The sequence below is a fragment of the Trachypithecus francoisi genome, unplaced genomic scaffold (genome assembly GCF_009764315.1).
Source record: "Trachypithecus francoisi isolate TF-2019V2 unplaced genomic scaffold, Tfra_2.0 Lachesis_group6, whole genome shotgun sequence".
Taxonomy (NCBI): Eukaryota; Metazoa; Chordata; class Mammalia; order Primates; family Cercopithecidae; genus Trachypithecus; species Trachypithecus francoisi.
The window spans coordinates 33755252-33774196 of record NW_022681471.1 but is presented as its reverse complement, the minus strand read 5'-3'; the positions used below and the strand labels follow the sequence as shown (position 1 = coordinate 33774196).

Here is an 18945-nt window from a genome sequence, read left to right as displayed (position 1 = left end):
TCATAAACCAGGCTGCCACACTAGCTGTGTGTAGCCACATCTCATCTATGTCAAGTGTCTAATGCATCACTGACACCACGGGGCCTCTAATGAACTGCTGTTGAGTGGGGGCAAAAATGACTTTGCAGCTGGGGAACCTCAGGCCCAGACTGGCTGGGGGTGTAGAAAGCAGGACAATATTAGGACTAGAAAAGGCCTAACCCTTTTGATCTCCAGTAGAAAAGTCCTAGAAACTTATCATTTCTCAAGATCCATACTCATACAGGACTTAACACCTGCTTGCACTGGGGGCTGTTAATAGGGTTTTTCTTTCTTATTTTGGCAGCTCCGAATGACCACTTGCTTATAGCAATCGGTCTCAGATTTATTTCACCTTGAGTCTCATGAGAACGCACTGCATGATGCAGAAATAGCATGTAAGCTCCGCCCGATGGGTTTAAGGTGAGTGTGGGATGGGAGAGGTGGGAAGGGTTGTACTGTAGACAGGAATTGGCAGAAGGGCTCCTCCCTGGAGCGTAGGGGCTCTAGAGCTCAAGCAGAACAGGAAGAAGGCTTTGCAAAAGAGCCAGGGTTAAGATCCCTGGGCAAAGGGTGACTCAGGTCTGCAAGGGAACTGGATTCTTCCCCAATTCAGTCTTCAACTGATGACCTTCAGAACAGCCTGGGCATAGTGACTCTCTAACTATGCACTTGGGAGCCAGACTGCCTGGGTTTGTGTCTCAACTGCTACTTTTATGACCTTCGTGGCCTTGGACAAATGACTTAACTTCCCAGTAGTTCATCATCACCTCATCTGTAAAATGGGGGATATTCAAAGCAGCTACTGAATAGGGCTGTTATGAGGATTACATAAGCTAATAATGTAAGGTGCTTAGAACAGTGTCTGGCATGTAGTACTATATAAACGTTCTCTTTCTTTCTTTCTTTCTTTCTTTCTCTCTCTCTCTCTTTCTGTCCTTCTTGTCTCTCTCTCTCTCTGTTTTCTTTTTTTTTTTTTTTTGAGATGGAGTCTCCCTCTCATGACCAGGCTGGAGTGCAATGGCACGATCTCGGCTCACTGCAACCTCCGCCTCCCAGGTTCACGCCATTCTCCTACCTCAGCCTCCTGAGTAGCTGGGACTACAGGTGCCTGCCACCGTGCCCGGCTAATTTTTTTGTATTTTTTTAGTAGAGACAGGTTTCACCATGTTAGCCAGGATGGTTCTCGATCTCCTGACTGCGTGATCTGCCCGCCTCGGCCTCCCAAAGTGCTGGGATTACGGTGTGAGCCACTGCGCTGGCTTTTTTTTTTTTTTTTTTTGAGACAGAGTCTTACTCTGCCTCCCACACTGGAGTGCAGTGGCGTGATCTTGGCTCACTGCAACCTCTGTCTCCCAGGTTCAAGTGAGTCTCCCACCTCAGCCTCCCGAGTAACTGGGATCACAGGCGTGTGCCACCATGCCTGGCTAATTTTTGTATTTTTAGTAGAGACGAGGTTTTGCCATGTTGGCTGGTCTCAAACTCCTGGCCTCAAGCAATCGACCTGCCTCAGTCTCCCAAAGTGCTGGGATTACAGGCGTGAGCCACCGTGTCCGGCCTACATAAATGTTTTCTATCGCCATCATTATCATCATTTTTCAGGGACATTAGAAAGAGGAAGGTGAGAGTGGTGTTGCTGGCCTGGTGCTCCTGAACCTCTACTGATAGCCAGGCTCCTTGGCAGCTTAGCCAGTTTTCTCTGAAGGGATCCTCACACTCACACAATGGTTGTGCCATTTCAAGTCCTTAATATAGTCAGTCAGCCTGCCAGTATCCCCAAGGATTTAGGTCAGATGGGGGGTGAGAAGAAAAACAGCCTGGACACCTCTCAGAATGCCAGGATGCAAAGTGTCACTTTCCGTGTCTTTGCCTGGCTTCAGGACTGGCCCTCAGCCACATGTCAGTACTTTGTTTAGAAGATTAGATTGAGTCTGTGCTCTACTACTTGGAAACCGTGGGGAGGTGGCTTCACTCTCTGAACCCCAAGTATCCTTGTTTGCAAAATGAAGCTATTGATATCTGCCCTGATTGCCTCGCAATGATGCAGTGAGGGTCAAAAGTGAACGTGGCCAAGAGGACATTCTGCAAGCTATAAAGCTTGCTGCGTGTAGTGCTCTCTCTCCACACAACCCAAGGATGCCTTCCTCAGAAAACCAGTGTATCCAAGTTCAAGTCCATGATCCCTTATCTGAATCTTATAAGATCAGAAGTGTTCAGAATCCAGAATGTTTTATATTTTGCAAGGACCATATATTAGGTCTCAGTGAGCTCTGGATAGCTTCCTATAATCAAACACACTATCCAGCAGATTCTGTGAAAATTCACACTTAGTGGGCTAAATATTTTTAAACACTTTGTATCAGTTTAGGTCAGGTTTTGCCATCTAATGAATTTTGATGTCAGTTTATGAAAACAATGGATTATCAGAACTTTTTTTGGATCGGAAACCAGATAAAGCATGTGGACCTGTGTACTCTGCCATGAATGTCAGTTGAATATTGTATGTTCTTTCCTGAGAAGGTTTTCATGAGTGATGATGAATTAGTATGTTTTTTTCCCAAGGAACACATTTAGTGTTTAATACAAGGCACCAGTGTCTTAACCCAAAGGAGCTTTAGTGGGGGGCACTTTCGGCCTCCCAGTAGTGCAAGTCAGGGAGCTGCCTAGGAGTAAGAGGACTTGCAGCTCTTTCTACCTCCACCCTAAGCCTAGATCTTAGGGCTAAGAACCTTGATAGTGTGGTGAGAAGCAGAACTGAGAAGCAATGAAGCATTTTGGGTGTGAAATGGGAAAAGTGACTTCCCCAGTGAAGGAAGAGTCGATGAAAGTATTAAATAGGAGTTTCATTTCCCCATAGTGATGAAGTGATAGGTGGGGGCAGTGATGAGATAATTTATTGTCTTAGGGGTTAAGAGAAGACTGGAAGTGATGCATATAATTCAAAACCACCTCCCACCCTGATTTGCATATTTCCCAACATTTCTGTGTAAAATGCCCCAAGTGTAGGGGTTTCTTCTGGCAGCCCTATTCTCTATTCCAGCCATCCAGACAGAGTGTGTGGTACTCTGCACATCCTGCAGGTGATACAGCTCTCAGTGGTGTGAGCTGGTTGCCCTGAGCAGGTAGAGTTTATGGGTTGGCCAGGTGCGGTGGCTCACGCCTGTAATCCCAGCACTTTGGGAGGCTGAGGCAGGTGGATAACTTGAGGTTAGGAGTTTGAGACCAGCCTGGCCAACATAGTGAAACCCCATCTCTACTAAAAATACAAAAATTAGCCAGGCATGGTGGCGCATGCATGTAGTCCCAGCTACTCAGGAGGCTGAGGCAGGAGAATCGCTTGAACCCAGGAGGCGGAGGTTGTAGTGAGCCGAGATCCATCACTGCACTCCAGCCTGGGTGACAGAGCACGATTCTGTCTCAAAAAAAAAAGAAAAAAAGAGTATATGGATTGCTACTTGATATGATTAGTGGGATCACACAGAGGCCTTTCCAGTCTCCCAACACTTCTCCCCTCTAGCTGCCCTGTGATGTCATGCAAGCCTTCCCAAAGGCCCTTGGTAAACACTGCTGGGAGAAGCAACAAGGGAGGCCATCAACATCCACGTATCAGCCAAGACAAGGCTTCAGAAGGAGCTGGGGGAATGCGGAAAGGTCCTCGAGAGGTTTGGAGCAGGGGCCACTGCTCAAGAAGGCAGCTTCAGGGCAGCCCCTGCAGCCAGGCCATAGCCTGAGGGCTCTGGGGCCTGCAAAGAGGCATGTTAGAAAGGAAGGCAGGGGAGTATCCAGCAGCCACAACCTGGATCACTTCATTCACTAAGTTAGGCTTAGTGCTGCCAATGGAGGAGGCAAGGGAGCAGGCCACTGGGTGGAGGGACGTCCTAGATGACTCAAGTGAAATGCTCTTCAAGCCAAGTTGCTAGTGTCCACCTGTCTCAAGACACACACAGAGGGCAGCCCTCTCCCCCACTACTATTTTTTCTTCCTTCTTTCCCAGAATGTTTCTCTGCTCTCCCTAGAGTGTCTTTCCCAGAGCAGTTGGGCTTGGGCCCTGAGGAACCATAAACTTCTTCATACTTTTTAAAGTATGTGGTGAGCGAGCAGCAGTGCTCCAAGCCCCTAGGAGAGTAAGCATCTGCTCAGCCCCTGGTTAGCCCTCTGAAGGCAGTCTGCTTTGTGGAGAACAGCATCCTGGGAGTCCTGAGACTACAGTTCTAGTTCCAGCTTTGCCACTAGCTACCTTTGAGGTCTTGGAGAGGTCAGATCCCTTCTCCTGGGCTTCTTCTGAAAATTGATCAGTTAGTTTAGGTGCTCTTTCAAGCCACTACTGAGGACTAGTTCTTTGCTTGAGAGACTAGTTCAAATGAAGGCATAGCTGGGCAGGCCCTGAAAGCTGGTTAGCATGTGGTCAAATGGGGGTTCTTGCTACATTTGATGGTCACGCCGTACAATGGTGGGGCACAAACAAGGTAGTGTGGCAGAGTGGTTAAGAATACAGGCTTTGGTATCAGTCAGTCCCAGGTTCAAACCCTGATTCCACAATTTACCAGCTGTGTTACATTGGGCAAGTTAACGTTTTTGGGTTTCAGTTTTGTCTTCTTGATAATGGCATTAGAACAGTTGCCTACATTTTAGGGCTGTAGATAAGAGAGTCCTTTTAAAATGTTTTACACAACAGAGAGTGCTCTGGGTTAGTTATTGTTAGAGCAGTAGTGTTAATAGGCTGAATAAAATGGGATTGAATGCTAATGTTTCCTTCCAGGCACATTTCAGAAAAGCTCAAGCCTTAGCCACCCTAGGCAAGGTGGAGGAGGCACTAAGGGAGTTTCTCTACTGTGTATCCCTTGATGGAAAGAACAAGAGCAAGATGTGAGCCCAAAGAGTGAGTTGAAATGACATGAGGTCCAGCTGCCTATTGGACCCTCACCTCTCTGTCTTCTCTAGGAAGGGGAGTGAGGGTGCTGCCCTCCCTGGCATTTGGGGTCCTGAGTGGGTGGTTCCCTGGGTTAAGGGGACAAAAGGGAGAAGGGAGTGCTAATTGATTGCCCAGAAACACCGTCCTTCTGGTGTGTACGATCAGATTGGGCAGTTCCTACATTTTTGTAGGAGCCTGTGAGGAATGTTCTTGCTTCTTTGACTCAGGGTCTGGATTGTCAGTGGGAGAAAAACCAAAATCAAGTACATTAACATGGGGATTGAGGCTCACTGAGGACATTCTGGCTGTTGATGAGAGATCCAGGGTGTGGGGCTACCTACTGTTACATAACTTTTCTTTGGCTGAATCACAGTTTTCACCATCCACACATGATAACCAGCCCCTGGGATGGGACGTTGGTGGTCCCCACCTCTCCTATCACCATACACAGAACTCCAACCTTCAGCTCCTTTGCTAGAAATAAAACACATTGCCTCACAAATGCTAGTCAGAGACGGTTACAATAGAATGCAAACAGTCATTCCAACTCCTGGGTCCCAGGAGAATGTGGTAGTTATAAAAGAAAAATGGTGTGAAATACTGAGAGCATGAGTGAAGGCTCAGGCATCTTCAATTCGTGGACTTTGTTGTTTGTTTTACAGTTTACTCTGCTGGTGTCTGGGTAATTGGCCTGTAAGTTGGATTCCGACAGTTGGAGGTTGTCTCTGCTCTCCTTGTGCCCCACCTGCTATTCACTGCCGAGCCTTACGGTTTCTGTCCCAGTGTGGTTTGGCAGAGAAGTGGATAAAGAAATTGAGCAAGAGACAGAACTGGTTTCTGAAGGCTCTAGAAAGGAATGGTTAGCAAAATCGATGAACTAAGGGAACTGGCCCTGGATTTTCTGTCTCCCACAAAGGATCTCCTTTCTGGGAAGTTGCTTTGATTGGTTTGAGTATGTGAAAAAGGTGTGCTTGAGAGCAGCATGGTTCGGGGAGAATTACTTCAAGCTGTGGATCCTTCTCCAAATCTTAAGTGTAGTCCATGATGTAATGATAATAATAATAGCTAACATTTGTTGAGAATTTCTTCTACATTAGACACTGTGCTAGGCGTTTTATGTAGAGTAGATTATTTAAACCCCACTACATTCCTGAGGCTAGGTTTGGTTATTTATCCTCAGGTTACAGATGAGACAGATGAAGCTCGGGCTTGCTGACTTTCCCAAGGTCATGCAGCTGGTCATTGGTGGGAAAGTATTCAAACCCAAGTCTATCTGCTTCCAAAGCCTGGCATCTTAGCTGCTCTGCCATCCTGCTTCCCATGAGGACATGGCCACAGCCTCAGCACTCACTGGTGAAGCTGGGTCAATAGTAGCAATGAAACTTTCCAGTTCCGTGATGAACAAAGGCAGTTAGAAGAAACTTGTCTTTGGGAACAGAGTGTGTAAAGGCCAACAGAGGCAGGTCTCAGACCCAAGGAGGAATGGTTTCTTGACTCCTGTTTGTCCATTTACCAGTTGGTCTGAGATGTTTTTGGTGTCATCAGTTGGGCTGACCTGTCTCTCCAGTCTGCTTTTATAGACAAACTGTTGTCATTTCCACAGCTGCCTAATGGTTTGAGGCAAGGCATTGTGTGAAGCTCTGGAGACCCAAAGAGGTGTAAGTCACAGTTTTAGTCTTCAAGGAACTTACAGTCTTGCATTTGTTAACATAAATGCCAGATGATGCAAGCGAGTATATGCCCATGATGAGTGTTACAGAGTTCTGAAGTGAGGGCAAGAATTAGAGGCGAATTTCCACTGAGTGTGATGAGGCCATGGCAGCTATTAAGAACGTTGAGAGTCTTCAGTTGTGTTTATTTACCAGATCATTCCAGTTTCAGGGCTAAAGATTTGACAGAGATGATGTAGGTTGAGTTGACATAACAAGCTGCCTTCGAACTCACAGGCCTGTATTTCTTTTTAATGTTTGTTTTTCCTGCAGATTCTTTTTCCTCCTTCTTGACCTATTTGGGCCCTTCTAAGGCTGAGGCTGAAGTGTAGTTGACTTTCATTCATGTGGAGTGATCATTCTCACTGAGAATTGACCCTAACCTTTGTTTTCCAATGCCATTGAGAGGCATAGAGAGAGATCTCAAGTAGTAAAATGAGGAAGGGAACTGCTGTTGTTATTTCTGCTTTGTTTCCTTTGATTTCTCCCTTAGCCTCCTTTTCCTTCCCACCACCCTCTGCCCTTTCATCCTTGTACTTTGTGATGCTGTGTGGCTGCCATTGAAGAATATTATGCTCTTTTTGGGAGAATTCCAAGGATACTGCCTCCTCAGAACTGGCTTGGTCCTGTTGGGTCACTCATCAGGGCTTCAGAGGGCCAACCTTGGCTCCTGTGGAGGAGGACTTCTGAAAGCTGGCATTTATGGCCCGGGGTGCTGTGAGTACCTCCTCATTTAACTCCTTTGCCAACTCATAACTGGAAAGTGGGTTTCTCAGAGCTGAAAGGAAACATAAGGATCAATCTGAGGACTTTGGGCCTGAATGTGAGGCCTCTCCCTGGGCCCTGGGGTGGATAGTGTCTTAATTCAATTCCATCCAGTATGATGAGTATTTATTGGGTATCTGTTATGTGCCCTCTAGAAGCTGGCCATCTGGCGGGAGAGAAAGGCTTACATCTGTGACACATTTCTAGGATAACATAACGTGGTGTTCAAGATGCTATATTATGGTGCACTCTCTACTGCATAGGACAGGACTGGAATAGTGAGGGAAGGTAGCACTTGAGCTGAGCTTTGAAGGCTGAGCAGGGTTTGGCTTCATGGCAAGTGCTGGCATCTGAAGGAACATCATGAAGAGACTGCTAGGGGCCAGAGAATGAATCAAACTGGAGTTTGGTGTTCTGTCAAATTTCACTGATGAATTAATATCCTAACTATGTATCCTCAGCACAGGACTGGAGCATCCCTTAGTGGATCTCCAAATACTGCAGGAGCTGCTGGGTGATAAGCACTGGAGTAGGTTTTAGAAGCAAAGTCACCTGCTCTCCTTGTGTTACATGTTTCAGTATATGAAAACACACATACACACACCAAACACACACACACACACACAATCCTTGCCGGTACAGGGAAACTTGGGGGCAAGAATGTGGACGGTGAATGGTGCAAGTTACATTAGAACGCACATCTACCTCCCAGCTAATCCAATTGCAAGGGAAGCCAGCAAGAGACTGGAACCTCCTTGCACCTAGTACTTTAACTTAACCTAACATCCTCTGGGAGGCAAAGGCCAGAATAGGGAAGGCGAGGCTGGGAGAAGAGGGAGGAAGCTGGCCTTCTGTTTTTTGTAACAGTTAACTGCTCAGGTTCCCAGCTTTAAAGGGATTAAAGATCCAGGGGTGATGGTGGGGAGAGGAGGAAGCAAAATGGATGACGGAGAAAAGAAACAGTGAGGATCCTAGAAGACATTTGTAGACTTCTACCCACTGACGTATTATGAACTTGAAGTTCTCCAACTGAGGTTTCTCTCCTGACTTCACCTCTCTGTCTCTTTCCTCCTAGATGAGTTTTAAAATCCCACTGCAGATATTTCTGTGGAGTGTTAGCACCAGCATCGTGGCTCTTAACCTTGGCTAGGCAACAGAGGCATCTGTAGTGCCTTCTCAAAATCCAGATTCCTGGGCCACACTTCAGACCTGAGGGAGATGGTAGTAGAAAGTAGAGAACTAGATTTTTCATAAGTTCATCAGTTGATTCTGATGGCTACTGAAGCGAGGACCCCTGCCCCGGTGTGGTGTGTTGGGGACACTGGTCCAGGCTTCCTCCCTGGAGTTCTGCCCTAAAAGCTGGCTCTCTCACCCCCACCCTTCTCCCCTTCACCTGGGCACCTGTAGAAACTTAAGTAGTGAAGTCTTCTGTTTTATGTCACAGCTTCTCCTTAGTTTCTTTTCACCATCAGTCCCGGGGGATTCTCAGGAACATTCTCCTGATATCCTGAAGCTGTTGGCACCTCACCCTAGATTAAAGGAAAACGTAGAGTCAATGACTACTGAAGTTACCAGCCATAATCTGCCAAGGTTGTTACAGGTAAAACTCAACTCACCCAGCTCGCTCGTGACACTTCGTTTGGCTGTTTTGTGGGCAAACGTGGGGAGTGAGCCCTCCCTCTCCTATTTTGTTCCTGAGAAAGAAGAATTGAGTCACTAGTGGTCTGTTCTTTGCAAAGAACCTCTTAAAGATGCAGTTGTGAATTTCAGGCATGGTCCCAGAGTTATTCATTACATTGAAAAAAAATTTTGAGACAGGATGTCTTTCTGTAATCCAGGCTGGAGGGCAGTCATATGATCATGGCTCACTGCAGCCTCAGACTCCTGGCCTCAAGAGATCCTCCCACCTCAGCCTCCCGAGTAGCTGGGACTACAGGCATGAGCCACCATGCCTGGCTAAGTTTTCTTTTTTTTGGTAGAGACGGGGTTTCACCATTTTTGCCTAGGCTGGTCTCGAACTCCTGGCCTCAAGTGATCCTCCCACCTTGGCCTTCCAAAGTGCTAGGATACATTTTTATTTTTTTCAATTCTTGGTTAGATCCAGCCAAGAGAGATTTGACAGAACTAGAAAGGAATTGGCTCACTGCCCCTGGGCCGTACAATTTGGGTGGGTTTATAGGCTTTGGGGAGGAGTCTGAGAAGAGGGCCTGAGGATCCCTCCTTTCTCCCTCCTTTCGAGCTTTTGTCTGTTCAAACTGCTGGTCTTTGAGTGCCAGCACTTACCCTGTGCAAAGACAACTCTGTTTGATTCTCAATGGACGTAATTTTATATTCTTGCACTATGCCTTATACATAAGTAAGCTTCCAATACGTATTTGTAACAGAGAAGAGAAAGAAATGTTGGAAAGAATGTGAGTTGAAGGACCTGGGAGGAGGACAGGTATTTGTACCTTTCTTTGAAAACCAGAAAACAGAACACAAGAGAGATGGGCTCCAGGCCCTGGCTTTCCCGGCAGAGGGTAAGTGATCAGAAGTTGAGGATCAGAAGTGCAGACTCCAAGGGAGAGTTTAGCACTGAATGCCTGGGCACCTTTAGGGGGCAGTTTTCCCTCCATTCATGCCCCATGTTCTTCTCCTGTGTGTAAGCCCTGGACTCTCAAAAAAGGACTGAAATGCAGGTGTGCCCAGCTTTTCTTAAAAAACAGCAGAACTTAGAGGATCTCCTGAAATCAGAGAATCCCCAGTGATTTCAATCATTAAGATCACTATTACATGATTGAGGATGCTAATACTGAACCCAAATGCCTGGAGTGACTTCTAATTGCAGCTCCATCTGAAAAGAAGAAAAATAGCAGCCTTGGCTTTCCAGTGGGAACCAGCTGGGACAAGGATTGGATTTCCACCCAACTTTGCTTTGCAAGCAGTATACTCCTGAGTGGCCAATGCCTTTGGTTCATCGAAAGTCAAGGTTGTAGTACTGCTGTTGTGCTGGAGAAAACCCCAACTCCCCAAGTTAGAGACAGAGAACCCACATTACTTTTCTCCTCACCTCATGTTTTCTCCCAGCTGTATGCTCCCCTTTTTCACCTGTCTACCAATTTTCTTTTGGTAGGGTTAGAGGGAAACAACAAGATGAATATCTTGACCTGTGGACTATGGGTTTAGATTAGAGAGGGGTTCTCCATGTAAATCTGCATAAACATGTTGTTATTGCACTTATTTCTAAATCCTTTTTCAAATATCCATCTCCTGGGAAAATATTCTTTGAAAGGCTAGAGACATTGTTGGTTTTTTCACCAGGTGATTTTGTCTTTTTTTTTTTTTTAATGCTTTTCACCCCAAATCTAGTAAAAGGAATAGTTTGTACCTTGTTCATTTGACTAGTGTAGCATACAGCCCTGCAGCATGAGGTAACTTGGCAGGCCTGTGAGCAGACCTGTGCCAAAGCCCTACCAAAAGTCCTTTTGGAGCTGGAGTTTGGGGATCGCAGACGGCCGTAAATGGCAGTGAGGGCCAGAGGAACTATTGAGTGACAGGATCTGCCCTCACTGCCGGCCTTGGTTTTGCTAAAGTGGTTACTGGGGAAGGATTTGATAGGAAGGGGAATTGGTGCTAGCCCTGGCATTTCCCCTTTTTGCACCTGCCCAAGGAGCCCCTCCTCCTACATACCTTCCTGTCCTTGCCTAGGGAAGTTCCCTAACTCCACTCAGGCTGGGCATGCCTTGGTTGCAGATGCTGTGTGGACAAGAAGTAGGAAATAATACCTTATGACGGCCCCCCAGCTGAGCTCTGTGTTCACTCTGCGATTGGGGTGGGGATCAGGACTCTATAGTTTCCCTTTGTCACTCTGGGTAAGAATATCAGAGGACAATATTGGTCCTAAGAAGATTCTGATATGTGGCTCTTTGTTCATCCAGGACAATATGGAGCTCCCACATTGTTCTAGTCAGGAGGAAGCAGCAGCCAGGGGAGATGGCAGCAGTCTGATGGACCCAGCTAAAGTGAAGGGGGATGGTCAGCAGCACCACATGAAAGACCAGGAAGAAGAGGAGGAGAAGCGGGATGCTACCTCTCCAAAAGCTGCTTCCAGCAAGACTGGAAAATGCCAGGAAAAGAAAAGGAAACATTGCCAAATTGAATCCCAAGAAGACACAGGGATTCCTAATAAAGCCTCCAAGCAAGGTACTGGCTCTACCCAGGGAGAAGGTAGCTTGGAGGAGATCCCTGGGCTCACCAGTATATACAAGTTACTTACCTCTGTCCGGGGGCTCCTTAGTCTCTGGTGTGTGCCCCAGCTTTGGCATTTACTAGCTGTGTGGCCTCAGAGATTCCTGTGAGGCTTCTGTGAGATCATGCACCATGCGTAGCACACTGTAATAAGGGTTTGATACTAATTATTAATATAATGGAACGCCAAGGCATTAGGTCAAGTACAGTATCAACTAATGGCATCCCATACCCATGGGGATACCACTTCCTTCTAGGGCAACTTCTCGCTACCCCCATCCCCAATCTAGGAATGCAGGATGAGGAAAGTGAGGTCAGGCCTCACCCTGCTCATTCCCAGTTGTGTTCCCATAGGTAGGCATGTGAAAAGCTGCAGCTGTGGCTTGCTATCTTTCCACGAGAGGTTGGCAGTGCCAAGATTCAGTTTTAGCTTTGAAGGCCTGGCTCAATCCGTTGAGTTGCTGTAGCTTCTGCTGTTGAGAGAGGTGCCTGTTGCATTTGAATGAAGTCCCCAGGGCTCCTGGACATTCTTTGACTTGCATTTCTCTTTCTGTTGGGGCTGCTGGAAACCTGAGAGCCTACTTCTGAGTGTCCCACTCTCAACGGCTCAGGTGTCCACTAAATCACCTCTCTGGGAGGTGGTAGAGTGGCAAACTGAAAAATGCATTGGATTCTTTTGCCTCAGAAGTACTATCTATGAAACTGAGGTGGCTCCACTGCTGACTTCTTGCTTTCTAAATCGCAGATCCTCCCACTGATCAGGGGGACAAACCTGCTCTCAGTTTACCACTTGCATCTTTCGACGCATCTGACCTTGAATGCGCTCTATGTATGAGGTACGTCCTATGTACTATCATTTACTTCCTGATGTTTCTTCATCTCTGGTGTCTGGACCTTTCTGCTAGTGACCTACTGCTAGGTTAGTTAGCATATAAAAAGCATAGCTCTAATGGAATGGAAATCACAACGTTGATTGTCACGTGGGTCAGCTTGTGTCCCCTTCCCACAGACTGCATTCCCTGCATTCCTGACTCCTGACTTGGGAAGAACCTGGAGTGGGAAGGGAACGGTCTATTCACAGGTCACAAACTGATGGCCCACTGGGCTGAATATGTCTGAATATATCTTTTGTGTGTGTGTGTGTGTGTATCTTTTTTTGGAGACAGAGTCTTGCTCTGTTGCCCAGGCTGGAGTGCAGTGGTGCAATTTCAGCTCACTGCAACCTCTGTCTCCCCAGTTGAAGCGATTCACGTGCCTCAGCCTCTTAAGTAGCTGGGATTACAGGCCTGCGCCACCACGCTTGGCTAGGTTTTGTATTTTTAGTAGAGACAGGGTTTCACAATGTTGCCCAGGCTGGTCTCAAACTCCTGAGCTCAAGTGATCTGCCTGCCTGGGCCTCCCAAAGTCCTGGGATTACAGGCCACTGCACCTGGTCTGAATATGTCTTTTGTTTGACCCTCATGGGGGTTGTTTTTCTTAAACGTGAATGTCTTGAGACAGGACGTGTACTCTCCAGTTGACCATGCTCCCCGCCGCCCAAATGCCTTATTCCAACCTGATGTCACAATTGCATTACATTCCTAGCCCCTAGAGTTAATTTAAATTTTGGACCCCAGCACTAATCTCAGTTACACCGTCAAGAACTCAAGTTCAAGGGCTACTGTCACTCCAACAGATCTATTCTTGGGAAGCCAAGTGGTGGGCCTGACTAGCTTTTGTTTTGTGTTGTGCCATGAATATTAGTGGTGGGCCTGAGATACTTAGCCAAGTATCTCCCCACCAACCAGTGCCACATTATCTCTACTCCTCAGATCTCTGGAGAGGCAGATTATCCACATGCTTCCCCACCCCCCCAAAAAGAGGCTATGATTATGGTGTGTGTAACCATATACAATTTTTTTTTTAATTGCTTACATGTCTTTGATTTCACAGCTGTGACTTAGTAGCTTAGAGGAGGGGCTCCCTGGTGCTGTCATTTACTGGCTGTTTACCTGGATGGAGCAAGTGACATTCTCTGCTACTGTTTTCTTGTCAGTAAAATAGAGAACAGTGTACCTACTCCATGGGGTTGTCATGATTAATTGAGAAAAATCTATTTAACACCTGGAATAGTGTCTGGCATATAATAGATACTCAATAAATGTTAACTTTTTTTTTCCTTCTGGACCACAGGTCCAGAAGGAAACTTTGGGTCTATGGACCTCTGAGGATGTTCTATATACGGATTCTAATAGATGTGTGAATGTCTCAAGTTGTGTGTTAAAGTATATGGGTTTTCAAGGACAAGGTCCACGTCCTTTAGCAGCTTCACAAATGTGTCTGTTTCCCCAAAGAGCGTTAAAAGGAGGCTGAGATATCTGCACAAATATTAAGATGGTTAGCAGGCCGCTCTTTGTTGTGCTGGTGGGTCTGCAGGGAGGACTGTGGCGCTCCAGATCGACTACAAGAACAAACCAGCAATCCCGAGAGGACCCATAGTCCCTCTGAAGGAAGTGGGTTGCTTCTGCAGGACCCAGGAGACACCCCAAATACTCTGGGAGGCAAATAGCCTCGGGCAAGTTCTCAAGCCCCTCTCACTCTCCGACTGGAAACAGACTTAGGGCTTTTGGGGGGGGGGGAGCACGGTGGAAGTGAGACTGGCCCTTCAGTTTGCGTGGGAGCTGGGTGAGGCCTGTGACTGCTGTATTTCCCCAACTTCCCTGGCAACCTGCATGACTCATCAAAGGCAGCCATAATCCTCCTAGGTACACAACTCCAGTGACCTGGGAATCTCACCACCATCCCCCACAGCAGCTGCAGCAAGACCCGTCTAAGGAGAATCTGAGCTCATGCATACCTAGCCCTGCCCCCACCTGATGGTCCTTCCCTACCCACCCTGGTAATGGAAGACAAAGGGCATATAATCTTAGGATTTCTAAGGCCCTGCCCACTGCTGCTCCCTCTCCACACTACCACAGCTGATGTTTTCTGGAAAGCACCACCTCCAAGCAAGAGGCCAATCAGCACAAAAATAGAGCATTAAACCACCAAAGCTAAGGACCCTCATAGAGTCCGTTGCACCCTTGACCACCTCCACCAGAGCAGGCACTGGTATCTATGGCTGAGAGACCCATAGAAGGTTCACATCACAGGACTCTGCAGACAATCCCCAGTACCAGCCCGGAGCCGGGTAGACTCTGGGTGGTTAGACCCAGAAGAGAGACAATAATCACTGCAGTTTGACTCACAGGAAGCCACATCCATAAGTAAAGGGGGAGAGTACTACATCAAGGGAACACCCCACAGGACAGAAGAATCTGAACAGCAGCCTTTAGCCCTAGACCTTCCCTCTGACAGAGCCTACCTAAATGAGAACCAGAAAACCAGCCCTGGTAATATGACAAAACAAGGTTCTTCAACACCCCCAAAAATATACACTAGTTCACCAGCAATGGATCCAAACCAAGAAGAAATCCCTGATTTACCTGAAAAAGAAATCAGGAGGTTAGTTATTAAGCTACTCAGGGGTAGAACAGAGAAAGGCAAAGCCCAATGCAAGGCAATCCAAAAACTGGTACAAGAAGTGAAGGGAGAGGCTGGGCGCAGTGGCTCACACCTGTAACCCCAGCACTTTGGGAGGCCGAGGCAGGCGGATCATGAGGTCAGGAGATCTAGACCACCCTGGTTAACACAGCAAAACCCTGTCTCTACTAAGAATACAAAAAAATTAGCCGGCGTGGTGGCAGGTGCCTGTAGTCCCTGCTACTCAGGAGGCTGAGGCAGGAGAATGGCACGAACCCAGGAGGCGGAACTTGCAGTAAGCTGAGATCACGCCACTGCACTCCAGCCTGGGTGACAGAGTGAGACTCTATCTCCAAAAAAAAAAAAAAAAAAAAGTGAAGGGAGAGATAACGCCACTGCACTCCAGCCTAGGTGACAGAGCGAGACTCCATCTCAAAAAAAAAAAAAAGGAAAAAGAAGAAAGAAAGAAATTCAGAGCTCGAAGACAAGGTCTTCAAATTAACCCAATCCAACAAAGACAAAGAAAAACGTAACAAACCTGCACATTGTGCGCATGTGCCCTAGAACTTAAAGTATAATAAAAAATAAATTAAAAAAAGAAAAAAGAATAAGAAAATATGAACAAATAAGAAAATATGAGCAAAGCCTCCAAGAAGTCTGGGATTATGTTAAATGACCAAACTTAGTAATAATTGGTGTACCTGTGGAAGGAGAAATTCTAAAAGTCTGGAAAATATATGTGGGGGAATCATTGAGAAAACTTCCCTGGCCTTGTAAGAGACCTAGATAGCCAAATACAAGAAGCACAAAGAACACCTGGGAAATTCATCGCAAGCAGATCCTAACCTAAGCACATTGTCATCAGATAATCCAAAGTTAAGATGAAGGAAAAAGTCTTAAGAACTGAGACAGCAACCAGCTAACCTATAAAGGAAAACCTATTAGATTAACAGCATATTTCTCAGCAGAAACCCTAAAACCTAGAAGGGACTGGGGACCTATATTCAGCCTCCTCAAACAAAACAATTACCAACCAAGAATTTTGTATCCGGTGAAACTAAGCATCACTTATGAAGGAAAGATACAGTCATTTTCAGACAAACAAATGCTGAGAGAATTTGCCATTACCAAGCTACCACTACAAGAACTGCTAAAAGGAGCTCTAAATCTTGAAGCAAATGTTGGAGACACATCAAAAGAGAATCTCTTTAAAGCATAAATCACATAGGACCTATAAAACAAAACTACAAGTTAAAAAGCAAAAACATAAAACAGTACACATGCAACAAAGAGCACGATGAATGCAATGGTACACCACATTTCAGTACTAACAATGTAAATGGCCTAAATGCCTCACTTAAAAGATACAGAACCGCAGAATGGATAGGAACTCACCAACCATCTGCTGCCTTCAGGAGACTCACCTAACACATAAAGACTCACATAAACTTGAAGTAAAAGGGTGGAAAAAGGTGTTTTATGCAAATGAACACCCGAAGTGAGCAGGAGTAGCTAGTTTTATATCAAACAAAATAATTTTTTTTTTTTTGAGACAGAGTCTCCCTCTGAGACCCAGGCTGGAGTGCAATGGTGTGATCTCGGCTCACTGCCACCTTCGCCACCTGGGTTCAAGTGATTCTCTTGCCTCAGCCTCCTGAGTAGCTGAGATTACAGGCATGCGCCACCATGCCTGGCTAATTTTTGTATTTTTAGTAGAGACCAGGTTTCACCATGTTGGTCAGGCTGGTCTTGAACTCCTGACATCGTGATCCACCTGCCTTGGCCTCCCAAAGTGCTGGGATTACAGGCGTGAGTCACTGCACCTGGCCCAAAACAAACTCTAAAGCCACAGCAGTTAAAAGAGACAAAAAGGGACAGTATATAATGGTAAAAGGATTTTTCCAACAGGAAAATATCACAATCCTAACATATATGCACTTAACACTGGAAGTCCCAAATTTATAAAACAATTAGTAATAGACCTAAGAAATGAGATAGACAGCAACACAATAATAGTGAGGGACTTCAATGCTCCACTAACAGCACTAGACAGGTCATCAAGACAGAAAGTCAACAAAGAAGCAATGGATTTAAACTATGCCTTGGAACAAATGTACTTCACAGATACATACAAAACATTTTATCCAACAACTGCAGAATACACATTCTATTCAACAGTGTATGAAACTTTCTCCAAGATAGACTATATGATAGACCATAAAATGAGCCTTAATAAATTTAAGAAAATTAAAATTATATCAAGTACTCTCTGAGACCACAGTGGAATAAAACTGGAAATCAACTGTAAAAGGAACCTTCAAAACCATGCAAATACATGGAAATTAAACAACTTGCTCCAGAAGGAGCATTGGGTCAAAAAATCAAAATGGAAATTTAAAAAATTCTTCAAACTGAATGACAATAATGACACAACCTATCAAAACCTCTGGAATACGGAAAAGGCAGTGCTAAGAGGATAGTTCATAGCCCTAAGCACCTACATCAAAAAGTCTGAAAGAGCACAAACAGACAATCTAAGGTCACACCTCAAAAGAACTAGAGAAATAAGAACAAACCAAACTCAAACCCAGCAGAAGAAAGGAAATAACCAAGATCAGAGCAGAACTAAATTAAATTGATACAACAACAACAATACCAAAGATAAATGAGACAAAAAGCCTGTTCTTTGAAAAGATAAGTAAAATTGATAGACCATTAGCAAGATTCACCAAGGAAAGAAGAGAGAAAATTCAAATAACCTCACTAAGAAATGAAATAGGAGATACTACAACTGACACCACTGAAATAGAAAAGATTAGTGAAGGCTACTATGAACACTTTTATGCACGTAAACTAGAAAACCTAGAAGAGATGGATAAATTCCTGGAAAAATACAACCCTCCTAGCTTAAATCAAGAAGGATGAGATACCCTGAATAGACCAATAACAAGCAGCAAGGTTGAAATGGTAACTTAAAAATTGCTAGCAAAAAAAAAGTCCAGGACCAGACGGATTAACAGCAGAATTCTACCAGACATTCAAAGAAGAATTGGTAACAATCTTTTTGACACTATTCCACAAGATAGAGGAGGAACCCTCCCTAATTCATTCTATGAAGCCAGCATCACCCTAATACCAAAACCAGGAAAGGACAACCAGAAAAAGAAAACCACAGACTGATATCCTTGATGAACTCAGATGCTAAAATCCTTAACAAAATACTAGCTAACCAAATCCAACAACATATTAAAAAGATAATCTGGGCTGGGTGCAGTGGCTCACACCTGTAATCCCAGCACTTTGGGAGGCCGAGGTGGGTGGATCACGAGGTCAGGAGATTGAGACCATCCTGGCCAACATGGTGAAACGCCATCTCTACTAAAAATACAAAAAAAGTTAGCTGGGCGTGGTGGTGGGCACCTGTAGTCCCAGGTAATAGGGGGGCTGAGGCAGGAGAATGGCATGAACCTGGGAGGTGGAGCTTGCAGTGAGCTGAGCTCACGCCACTGCACTCCAGCCTGGGCAACAGTGTGAAACTTCATTTCAAAAAAAAAAAAAAAAAAGATAATCCACCATGATAAAGTAGGTTTCATACCAGGAATGCAGGGATGGTTTAAAATGCAAATCAGTAAATGTGATAAACCACATAAACAGAAATCAAAACAAAAATCACATGATCATCTCAATAGATGCAGAAAAAGCATTCAACAAAATCCAGCATCCCTTTATGATTAAAACTCTCAGCAAAATCAGCATACAAGGGACATACCTTAATGTAATAAAAGTCATCTGTGATAGACCCACAACCAACAT

At 45.5% G+C, this 18945-nt stretch overlaps 1 protein-coding gene across 1 annotated transcript in view; it reads left to right on the top strand.

Moving 5' to 3' along the window:
• Nucleotides 1-18: 18 nt before the first annotated feature.
• Nucleotides 19-18945, top strand: part of LONRF3 (LON peptidase N-terminal domain and ring finger 3) — a 41640-nt gene continuing 22713 nt past the window's right edge. The window contains 5 exon segments of the mRNA XM_033201247.1: nucleotides 19-441; nucleotides 4778-4897; nucleotides 8849-9004; nucleotides 11322-11586; nucleotides 12377-12467. Coding sequence (XP_033057138.1) covers nucleotides 8960-9004; nucleotides 11322-11586; nucleotides 12377-12467 — 401 coding nt within the window. The 5' untranslated portion in view covers nucleotides 19-441; nucleotides 4778-4897; nucleotides 8849-8959.